General features: G+C 45.7%; 1 protein-coding gene across 1 annotated transcript in view; it reads left to right on the forward strand.

Annotated features, from left to right (window-relative positions):
* Positions 1–11612, forward strand: part of SARAF (store-operated calcium entry associated regulatory factor) — a 61473-nt gene extending 49861 nt beyond the window's left edge. Inside the window, exons 2-8 of the mRNA XM_044681118.1 lie at positions 177–219; positions 4653–4691; positions 4847–5025; positions 5645–6086; positions 6796–6925; positions 9059–9204; positions 9535–11612. Coding sequence (XP_044537053.1) covers positions 177–219; positions 4653–4691; positions 4847–5025; positions 5645–6086; positions 6796–6925; positions 9059–9204; positions 9535–9560 — 1005 coding nt within the window. The 3' untranslated portion in view covers positions 9561–11612. The remainder of the gene's footprint in view (positions 1–176; positions 220–4652; positions 4692–4846; positions 5026–5644; positions 6087–6795; positions 6926–9058; positions 9205–9534) is intronic.
* Positions 11613–11883: the final 271 nt, after the last annotated feature.

The raw sequence follows: 11883 nt of genomic DNA on the forward strand, positions 1-11883 counted from the left end.
AGGTTCCTTCCCCCCTACTTCCTGGCGTGGAATTGGTCTATAAATGGACCAATCCCATGCTAGGGAGGGGCTTTTGAATTAGACTTGGAGCTGAGGAGTTTGCAGGACTGAAGGTATTTTTTTTTATTATTAAAGACCCTTTTCTCTTGACTTTCATCTGCTTTATTTTTTTTCAGTCATTTCATTTGATGACCCACGAAGGGACCAATTACCTTTCAGGTAAATAGGAACTGCCTCCCCCTGCCCAGTTTCCCAGGCTCCCTGCCCTACCTGCCCACAAAAAAGGCAAGAAGCTGCTTTCTAGCAGCTCCTTTCCCACTCCAGCTTCCACTCCATCTCCTGCTCTTCATCCCTTGTCCCCCCTCCTCTTTCCTCCTTCATACTCCTCCTTCTCTCTCCTCTTCTTCCACCTTATCCTTCTTTTCAGACGCCCTGCTGAAATCTCTTGCTTTTTTCCCCAGCTTCTCTAGCTGTCCCCTCTTTTCCCTTCTTCAGCCTAGCTCCTCCAGCTGATCACTACCCCTTCTCCTTGCTGTGAGCTCTTCTCAGAGCCACACTCTCACCATTTTCCTCCTTCTCCTTCCTCCAGTGGCTTTCCTCCTCCCTGCTATCACTGCTGCTCTCCTCTGTGCTCTCCATCTTTCTTTATTTTTCCCACCTCTGCTTCCCTCCTGTATTGCTACTCTTTCTCTCTTCCTCCCTTTCCCCCTACTAAGCCTCTCCACTTCAGAGCTCCCGGACTTCCTCCCTCAAATCTGGGGCCTCACTCACTGGCCACCTGCCACACTGTGGGCACTGATTGTGCTCAGCCCCAGCTGAACCATCCCCAGCCCCAATCTTGAAGCTGCTCCTGCCTGCAACAACCTAAGGTAATGTATAACTCCTTTCCCCCACTCCTAGCTGAGTGCCCATTACTCCCGCCCCTGTTTCTGGCCATAGCCAATCCCTCCCCACCCACCCACATAGTATTTTTCTTTCTTCTAAAACTCTCCCCCACCCCTGCATGCCATTTAAACCTCCACTTTCCTGCCCAACCCCATTCCTAGGCTCCTGCCTGGGGGGCTTTGCACCTGCCAACTTACCAGACACTGGGAGGTTTCCTATTTTTCGTTTTGTTCTCTAGCTGCAACTGAGATACAATGATGCAAAATATGTTTACAACTTTAATTGGAAACCTTTTGTCCCCAGGAGTTTTCTACAACTTGAAAACCTTAGGGGTCCAGACTGGCTCTTTCTTTTGATAATCTTGGGAGGTTTTCTTTTTATTAACCTCAACACTAAACACCAAATGGTTAGTCTGCTTCAAATGCAGATCCAAATGCAGGCCCAAATGGATGCTTTCAAAATATCCTTGCCTGGGGCAGCTGGGTAACTCAGTGGAGTGAGAGTCAGGCCTAGAGACAGGAGGTCCTGGGTTCAAACCCGGCCTCAGCCACTTCCCAGCTGTGTGACCCTGGGCAAGTCACTTGACCCCCATAGCCCACCTTTACCAATCTTCCACCTATGAGACAATACACCGAAGTACAAGGGTTTAAAAATATATATATATATATATATATATATATATGTATATACATTCATATACGTGTATGTGTGTGTACATATGTAATCGAGGTGGAGGGGATATATAATTCTTCTTCTTCCTCCATTCTTTTTGGTTGAAAGCTTTTATGAGTGGATTTGCAAAGTACCTAGTAAATATATTCTTAGTCGTCTTTGCTACGTATGTTCCATCTCTGACCAGGAATCTGGCAACCTCATATTTTAAAGTGTGTGAGGGGGGCATCCCAGACATCCCAAAATCATTTCCAGGTGCCACTTTTTAAAAGTACTCTCAATAGGCTTCTCATTTCAAATCCAGCACTTCATCATTCTGGAAAGGTAATTCATATATGAGGCAGCTAAGTAGCACAATGGATAGAGTCAGTTCAAACCTGTTCTCAGACACTTCCTAGCCTTTCTCAATTTGCCTCCCTGATTTATGTGTTCACGTAACAAGCATTGTAATTTCTGTAGACTTTCAAGGTTTATAAAGTGTCTCCTGAGGCTCTGGGGAGAAATGAATTAAGAGTCATAAATTTACAGTTAGAAAGGGAACCAACTCCCTCATTTTCAGATAAGGAAATCATGATGTTCAGTGACTAGTCCAGGTCTCACAGCCAATAAGTGTCCCAAGTGGAACTTTTAAAAAAATATGTTATGAATTTAGTCAACAAGTGTCTCCTACATGCTAGGCATTTATGCTAGGTGCTGGAGTTACCAAGGCAAAAACTGAAACAGATTATCATAGGAGATGACACACTAGAGGAGACAACATGGGCACCCAAGTATATGCCAGAAAACACCCAACAAACACACCCATTTCAGTTTACAAAGAACAGAAAAAGAGCATTGTTTTTGAAAAAGAAAAGAGGAAATGATGGTTATGTTCACACAGTATTTGTTAAAGCATGAATCTCTGCTATGTACGGCCTATATGTTTTAAAGTGTGTATTAAATTTCACAATATAGTAGCAGGACTGCCCTGCTTGTCTGCCCTCTCCTACATTTCCTTCTGCTCTCTGCTGGGCCATGTTGGAAAAGGTAAGTCCCATTGTGCCCCTCCAGGTCATTCCCTTTGCATTATTGTAGTCATTGTATGCATTGTTTCAGATCTGCTTTCTTTACCCTGCATCAGTTCATGCAAGTCTTCCCAGGTTTCTTTGAATTTCTCCCTCCTGTCATTTCTTGGTGGTACAGTAGTATCCCATTACATTCATATGCTATAATTTGGTCATCCATTCCCCAGTTGGTGAGGACCCACTTTGTTTCCAGTTCTTTGCTATAACAAAAAGTTGCTATAGATTTCTTTGTATGGATTTTACTTTACCTCTTTCCTTGGGATGTGTCTGCCTAGTAGTGGAATTGAAGGGTCAAAGAGTGCACATTTTAGTGACTTGGGGCATAATTCCAAATTAATTTTCAGAGTAGTTGAATGACATCACAGCCCCAGCAACATTGCATCATTGTGCATGTTTTCCCACAGTCCTTCCAGCAATCAGTCATTTTTGTTTTTGTCATCTTTGCCAATCTGATGGGCATAAGGATGAACCTCAGCATTGCCCAAGTTTGCAATTCTCTCATTCTTAGTAATTTGGAGCATTTTCATTTGGCTATAGATAGCTTTGGATTTCTTCTTTTGAAATAGAATGATTATCTTTGTTACATAACCCAAACTCCTATTGGAAGATTTTGATACAAAGATTAATATTTCCCTATCTGACCTTTTTTCTTTCCTTATCCTATGTGTGTTCATTTTGTTTGTGTAGAAGCTTTTCAATTTGATGTAATCAAAATTATTACTGTTTAAGTTGTTTTTTAATTTCTCTTAAGGAGCGTTTTGTGATTGAGTCTTTTCAGGTCTTTTGCGTGCTTTGTTAGAGCGATGCCCAGATGTTTATGCAATTTATAATAATTTGGAACTTTTCTTTTTTTAAAAATTATTGCTTCTTGGATTTTGTTATTGAGCTACAAAAAAATGCTGTTGATTTTGAAGGGTTTATTTTTGTAGCCTCTAATTTTGTTGAAGTGGTTTATTATCCTGATACTCTTTTTCTAGGACTGGGTCAGGCTTTCATTTCATTTCTCCATTCCTAGCTTTGCTTCCATCTTTTTTACATTTCTTTTAAAAATCTGCTGGTTGGTGAGTTCCCTGTGCATCCACATCCACCTTAACAGACAACTTTTTTTCTCATTGAAATTGTTTCATTTTGTGCCTTCAGAATGTTATGCTTGAACCTCTCCCAGGCTTACTAGAACTGACTTCCCCTGAAGCATTTTAATCCATGGAATTCTACTTATTTTTCTCCTGAACCCTCTGAAATCTGCTTTGCCAAGGGAGTATTTCAGATTATACCCAGATTTGCTTTCTCTCTTGATCCCAAAGTCTAGAGTAGAATGGCTACTTTCCCAGACAGTTCCCATAATTTCCACCTCAGCAATCATTTATTTTTTTACTTCTTCTATTTTAATGCTATATTATTTTTCTCAATCCATAAGCATTTATTTTCCTTCCTTTCTTCCTCTCACATCTCTACAGGGAAAATAAAGGAAAAACAAAACCTTTAGGATGAATATAGTTAAGTAAAACAAATTACACTGGCTAGGTCCAGAAAATGCCTCTGGGGTAGTAAGTATTCCTTGTGCTTGCAAGAATTCCTAATTCTTTCCCAGTTGTTGGTTTTCACTGTTTCTGTACCTTATATAAATGGTTCTGCTCACTTCCCTCTACATTAATTCACACAAATCTTCCCAGGTTTCTCTGAAACAATCTTTTTTTTTTTGGCATTTCTTACAGGAAAATCTTATTCCATTACATTCAGAGATCATAATTTGCACTTAGCTGACATTCCTATTCAGGGACCACTTTTTAATCATATTTTGTATGATGGCCTGTTTTCCACATAAGAAAATTCTTTCCTGTGTGAGATGTTTTGTGTAAGGCCAAGTCAGGCGAGTCCCTGTGCTGGACCATAGCTTTGTGGTGGCATCTGCCAGGCCCTACTTGTAATCTGACCTAGGTGCCCAGATCTGTGGGTTTCAAGCTGGAAGGAAGCCCAGAGATCAGCTGATGTGGCCCTATTGTCACCCTGTACTCCTTGGCTTCTCCCTAGAGAGGCTGGGCTTTGGACTTGATGCCTGCGAGTCGTCAGGTCTGTCCACGAGCTTCATTTCAGCCCTGGGCCATGGGGGCTCTGCTGCCTGCTGAGGTGGCCAGGCGTGACCAAGAAGCTGCCCTGTGTGGCAGCCAGGCTGAGGACCTCGTGTCCTCTCCATCATGCTTATGTGTGTCCCTTTTGTTCTATAGAGAAAATTCTGCTCCGTGATATCCAGGCCCTGACCCTCCACCGAGACCGCTTCACCACTGCCCGGAGGACGGCACCCATCCCTCAGCTGCAGTGCCTCGGGGGTTCTGCCGGCTGCCCTGCTCACATCCCAGAAATCGTGCAGTGTCGCAACAAGGGCTGGGATGGCTTTGATGTGCAGGTATTAGCCACGGGAGGGCTGGGAAGAGGGGCAGGCGGGGTGGGGAGACCACCCCTAGGGAGCTGGTCCTGGGATCCAGGCTGGCAGGCAACTGGCCCGTCATCTCTAGGCTGGACTGCCTCTATTTAACAGAGGCAGAACGGAGGTTTCCAAAAGGGAAATGACTTGTTTAAGGTCACGCAGGGAGTTTGTTTCAGAATCCACACTGGATCCTCTGATTTCAGCACCCTGACCTTTAAATCCTCTTTGAAACACCATGTCTATTCAGCCTCTGTGGATGTGGGCAAGTCACGGAGCTTCTCGGGGGGATTCCCTCCCCATCTCCCCAGGCCTGGGGAGCTTAGATGAAAAGAAGCTACTTTTCCCTGGCTGTTGGAACCCCAGGCTCTGGTTCCCCTCCCACCTCTACCCCCCAAAAAGGCAAAATAGGTTTTCTCTCTAAAGAATCAGGAAGTTTGGGCTCCCTTTCGCTCAAGGGAAAGCCAGGGTGTTGCTCAGCCTTGGAGCCAGAGAGGGAAGGTCCCCCTGCGCACGTTCGCTTGAGCCTCTCTGGGGAGTGGGAGGAGCCTTCCCAGATAACGGGACCAGGACGGGGTCTGCTCTCTTTGCCCCTCCACAGTGGGAGTGCAAAGCTGAACTGGACACCTCGTACCGATTCGGCAAGACCGCGGTCAGCTGCGAAGGCTACGATTACCCGGACGACCCCTACGTGCTCCGGGGCTCCTGCGGCTTAGAATTCAACCTGGAGCTGACCGAGCAAGGCCGCAAGAAATACAAAGATGCCGGCAGCAACGCCAACAGCCACGGCAACACCTACGGCTCCAATTACTTCCCCGGGTACGTTGAGAAGATGGATTCCCCCGTGCCCTCCAGCACCAGAGGCCTGTTGGCCGTCGTCATCCTGCTAGTGCTGGCCTTGGGTGTTTATAAGCTTTTCCTGAAAGCCCAGAATGAGGATCTCCCCCCGCCCTACACTGAGCATCCCCAGGACCACCAGAGGTTCTTCCAGGCGTCCCCACCCCCGCCTCCTCCTCCCCCAGGCTTCAAGTCCTATTTCACAGGTATGTCTCTCGGGCTACTTTTCCCCCAGGGATGGCGTCCAGTGACTCTTGTGAGTGTGGTGACCGTTGCTGTGCCCTGGGAAGGGGCTGATGGTCACCGTCCCTCAGAGCTCGCTGGATGGGGTGGGTTCCAGGGCATTTTGAAGACCCCACGATCCCCAGGATTAACAGTGGGACTGTAAGGAGGTTGAAGCCTTGGCCGTGGCTCCATGTGGCTTGTGGGGACCATTTTCTCATGTGTAAAGTGGGTGATCTTCAGCGTTCCTTCTAGCAGTAAGTCCACGATCCTGTGAAATTTAAGGATAGCCTTGTCCAAATCCCTCATTTTCCCAATCAAGAAGCAGAGGCCCAGCTTAAGGGGGCCAAGTTAGAGAATCTGAAGGTCAGGAAGGACCTGGAGAAGAGGGGCAGGGAATGGGAGCAGGGGCACAGGGAGAGCTAAGACACATTTTGTTTTACTTCCAAACTTCCCCTTCAGTCCCTGGAATAGGGACGAGCCATGTGCTATAGAGAAAAGAGCACGGGGTGTTGGAAGTCAGAGGGCCTGGACAGAGTGCTGTTCTGGGAACTGGTTCTCATGGAGAGCATTGGCTCAGGGTAGAGCTGATTTGGCAGTGGACTTTCTGAAGGCCGCCTCCTCTTAAGCTGGGGGGCAGCTGCCCTGGGCAAGGGATGCGGGGCTAACACTTCTCTTTGCTCTTTGTATCAGCATCAAGCACACCCGGATGGGGCTTTGGCAATTCTTTCACGGGTCCCCAAGCGTTTGGCCACTCTGGCCCAGGATTCTGGACTGGATTGGGGACTGGTGGCCTTTTAGGCTATTTGTTCGGGAACAACAGGTAGGCCTTAATCACTTGTGCCTCCTCTTCCCTTTGTGCTATGACTTTGAGAATCTTTTTCAGGGTTTGTATCCATCTTTGGAATTTGATGCTCTATTCTTCTAGTTTCATGAATATATAACAGGATTGGTACTGGAGAAAGAGCTGAGGATTTGGAGTTAGATTTGGAGTCAAGGCTCTTGTGCCAACCAATTGTGTGAGCTGGGGCAAGGACTTTCCCTCTCTGGACCACCCAAGAGTCAAGATTTCCTCTTTTGTGCTTATTTTGGTGTTTTTGTGTGTGTATTATTGATTTTTATTTCCTTAACTGCATATTCAGTTCATTTATCATCTCTTTCTATTTTGTTAGTCTTTAACTGCTTTAGCTACCTCCCAGAGGTATATATAGCTTTGTATAGAGATCCTGCTCTATAACCAGAGACTAATCTGAGTGGCCTAGGGTGGTCGTCGGATGCAAAGAACGAAACAGATTGGAAGCACGGCTTGTTAGCTCATAATGCTCCGAGATATAGTGGAGTCACCAATTTATTATAAAGGAAGTTAAAGATCCCCTTCCCCCAAAAGCCCAAGAAAGTTTCCCACAATTACAGAGAGTAGTATTTTTACTATAATCAAAAGTCTTAGAAGTCTCCAGGTGTAGATAAAAAACCTATGCTAAACTATCAACTATATGTGTTATCTTTAAGTGGAGCCTGGGACATCTTGTTAGGTCGGAAAGCCCCTGAAGTTCTCAGCCTTGATGGTATTAAACAAATTTTTTGAGTCTCATTATTTTACTTTAATTCTGGGCAAAATGCCCTGCCAAGGGTTCGACCTTGGCTGTACCAGCCATCTGTATTCTCAGTCAAAGGGGAACAGTGTTAGCCCCCCTTCTGCTGGATTGCTGAGAGCCCAAAGCTTTTTCAATAAGACTATATTGCATTTTAAAGGAAGGTGAGAATTATGAAAGGAATCAAAAGAGGAATCTCAGATTTTTATCTTAGATAGCCCACTCCATTTCTCAAACCCGAAAGGGAGAAAAGCCAAATACACGGCTCTGCAGGTCTATATTGATCTTTTGAGGGGGTCCAGATAAAAATATCTACTTGAGATTCTAATTTCTCTTAATAGCTCCCGACATATCCCCCTTCTCTTCAAAATAACATGATTTATTACACAGGAAAACTTTGAATAATGAAAAAAGTTATAAATTGGTTATAATCATTAGTTATAGTTGGATCTGATATGAATTACAGATCAAATTATTTGTTTACGGCTCTCTACAGCCTTGTTAGAATCATCCTTTCACAACGATTATTTCTAGATTTGTTCTTTAACTCATTCATTGTTCACCCATATTGTTATAACTCTCCACTTATGTCTGTCTTTTCTTTGTCCTTCATGTATTAATGAGTATTTTTACCAAAATGAGCACAAAAGAAGAAATCTTGACCCCTGGAATTAGAAGTAGACAAATTGGAAAATACAACCACTACAGACCTGATAAAACTAGAAACTGGTTACTTGTAAAGACTAATCATATAAGTAAACTTTTAGGCTACTGGTCAATTTTAACAATAGTATCACCCTAGCAGGAAGAGAAAAATCAGCCATGTTGAGGGGCAGTAGGATGAGGCTCAGGAGTGGCCTGGGAGAGACAGGGGGACCCAGCCTCAAGCAGAGCCAACAAACGGAAAACAGACTGCTCCTTAAGGAGATCCCAAAGAACTTAAATACTGAAGGGATATTTTCCAATACAATAACATGGCAGTACCCTCCAAAGCACTGACCAGACCGATGCGATGCCAATAGGCTTGCCAGGCAGAGCCGTCAGACAGCCAGGTGCAATTAACGGTCACTAGAGTGGCTGCCCTTTGAGATCTGGAGTTGGCAGGGGCAGCTGGGCTCCAGCACTGCTTGGCTCAGACTTTATTCCTGAACGTGCTCTTCAGTAAACATGGGCTGAATCCCCTCACCCTTACCTTACCCCCTGCCAAATGACCACGCGTTAACTTGAAACCTAAAACAAGCTGTTTCTGAAATTGGGTCTGAACTGGCCCCTCTGGAGCCGAGCCTCCCTGAAGGGCCGGCGGCAGCGGGGCTTTGCCCCCACGGGGGTCTGGGAAATCCATGTTCTCCTTTCTTGCCTTCTAGGGCCACGCCCCTGTCGAACACTTGGACTCATCCTGCGTATCCTCCCCCGTACTTCAACACCTGGAACAATCCGGTGCCCCCATCCGCTGCCGCTAATTCCCGGAGCTCTTCCTCGGGCTCGAACACGGGGACTAGGACCACGTCAGGTAGGTTAGGAGCCTTGATGGTTAGCCCTCCTTCTGCAACTGGGACTTCCCACACATGGTCCTTAGAGCACAGGTCATCGAAACCAATGCAGACCCTTCCATCTTATCTGGAGCACTCGGTGGAAGTCTGGTCAACACTGACTTTAGAAAATGTACTTTTAAATGGGGCATTGTGGTATGCCTGTTACCTCTGCCCCATCAGGGGCTGACGTTAAGCCTCTGGTCCTTTAGAAAACGGCCGTCCCACTGTGTCACCAGGTAGGGTTTGCTGGGCGGCTGCCCAAAGAGATTGGGCTAAACCTAATAGAATTTTTCTTCTTCTCCTTCTAGGGTTTGCCACCACCAAAAGACGTTAAGAAGACGAGGCGGATGAATAAAACCTTCAGATGCAAATTTCTTATTTTGGGGTCATTTTCTCTTTAAAAAGCTATGTACTAAGAACTGTGGGAAGAAAACCTCTTTGAACATTTAGAGGTGGATGATTGCTTGTAACACTTTTTGGCATCAGTTCTGTAATATAGCTAAGAGTTGGTGGGCTGAATACATGGGCTTGTCTTTAGGGAGGTTTGCTGCCTTAGGCAAGTAGTTTTGGCAGCTTCAGAGGATGCACACTGCCCAGCCCCTTGAACGTCTGCCCTCCCTCTGCCTCTCTTTCTGTTCTGCATCCCGCAGCCGAGGTGGCCACCAAGCCCCGGGGGAGAAGTTCTTCTCCAGTTTGGTTTTCATTTTGAGGGACTGCTCTAAATAGTAGATGGAAAATGGATCCCAACACCCCTTCTTTCATATATACAGTTTTACTCCTTCGCCCTGTAGGGTTTGCTGATAGGGGTAGGTTTTTCAAGCACTTCCCAAGCTTGTAGCTAACTAATTGGATTGGGTTTGTCTGTAGAAAGTGAAGCTTCTGGGCATGGCAGGGAATGGATGTCAATGTGGGGAGACTGGGGCAACAAGGGATGTCTTTTAGAAGCTGAAGGAGTGAACTTTTTAGGGGAGCCCAGACTTGCTGGTAAATGGCCCGAGCCATTTGAAAGGATGAAGCCCCTCAACTGGGGGAAGTGTGGTACCCCATTTAAGCCATCAAGAAGTGATTTAGGATTCCAATTTTTTTTCCTAGAGAGTCTCTTTGACTTTTTTAACCCAAGTCTTGCCTTCTTCAGCTGTTTGTTCCCTATCATTTTGTCAAGACTTAGTTTCTCAGGTCCCAGGCTTGGGGCTAAAGGTTCTGATAAAGCTGGCTGTGATTCCACAGCCTCTGATAGTCCTTGTGCTGCTTGTCATTCCTGGACTGGCCAAAGGGACAAAAGCAAATAGTACAACTGCATCAAACAGAAAGTACCTATTTCTATACTATCAACAACTCAACTTCTAAAGAACCTTTCTCATTTCTAAAAAGTGTGTTGGAGGTGGAGAGCTGGATAGATAGTTTAACTGGAATCATCTTGGCTTCACTGGCAGAATTGAAATTGAGAAGGGCCCTTGTTTTCTTGGTCAGATGAGCTTGTTTAGTCCTGGCCCCTATCTCCTTCCTGAGTAGTAGGGAATGTGTATTTTGTTTTCTTCTGTTGTTTTTAAACACTGGTGATTTTGTTTAACTAGGCAGCTATTTTTCAGGTGAGAAGAGTCAGGAGTTAATTTGAGGTCCATGGTGGATTGGGTCTAGGGATGGTTTGCCTCAGAAGGTTCATGGTGAGTTAGGTCTAGGTACAGTTTGCCCCAGGAGGTCCATGGTGGATTGGGTGTAGGGATGATTTGTGTCAGGAAGTGTGGTGCGGATTCCTCTCCTTGGAGGTCTTTAAGTAGAATAGGGTTCTTTGCTTGTTGTAGGGTTTTACTAGGTGGCTGGGATCCTGCTAAGTGTTGAGATGCTGAGATTCACGCATCAGATCCCCTGCCCTCAGAAGCCTAGTCCTACTAAAATGACTGTCTATGGCATTGCTAAGGAAATTTGAGGGTTCCAATCAATTTATCCTACTCTGTAGGCAGGCATTATGCCTAGTGCCCTCCCTGAGCTTCCCTTCAGACAGGAAGCAGCTTGTACATAGCTTAAATGTAGCCGATAAGATGAGATGACTATGAAGTAGTGGGGGGAGGGCTGGGTTGGGGGGGGGAAGGGCACTGGCAGGGGGAGTGGCAAAGGCAAAGGGTGTCCAGGAAAGCTGGTATGCCCAGAAGGGAGTGCCAGAGGGGGTGGGGAGGAAGTGCCATTAGGCGCCACTGACCTGCCTCTCCGAGGCCAAGCTGATTGCCCTGGTGTCAAGGGTGTTTCAGATCGCTGATTCCCTTCTAAATACTTGTTGCTGTTGGTGCCCACAGCTGCTCGTGCTTGTTCTGTTCGTGTTGTGTTCTGTAAGACATATCTTTGCTCTTTTTCCCTTTCTTGAACTTCAATAAATTAAGCTTGGCCCCAAGGGAAGTGTCTCTGGCTCGTTTGTTCTTTTCGACAGGACCCTTTGCCTTAGGTGAGCCAAGTCCAACAAGACTGGCATCACCTAGAGGATCTTGTGGTTTCTGCTCCCCTTATTTTAGTGGCATTGCTTCTATTTATGGTTTATGGCAGGGGATGCCTCAATTTACCCTGGGCTTGGAGTTGTAATGAATGTATCCTTAGAGGTTCAGCATTCAGAAGCTAAAGAGATTGACAGTCCTGGTCAGATGGGTGTGAGACAGAACTTTGCGTTT

The sequence above is a fragment of the Gracilinanus agilis genome, chromosome 6 (assembly GCF_016433145.1).
Source record: "Gracilinanus agilis isolate LMUSP501 chromosome 6, AgileGrace, whole genome shotgun sequence".
NCBI lineage: Eukaryota > Metazoa > Chordata > Mammalia > Didelphimorphia > Didelphidae > Gracilinanus > Gracilinanus agilis.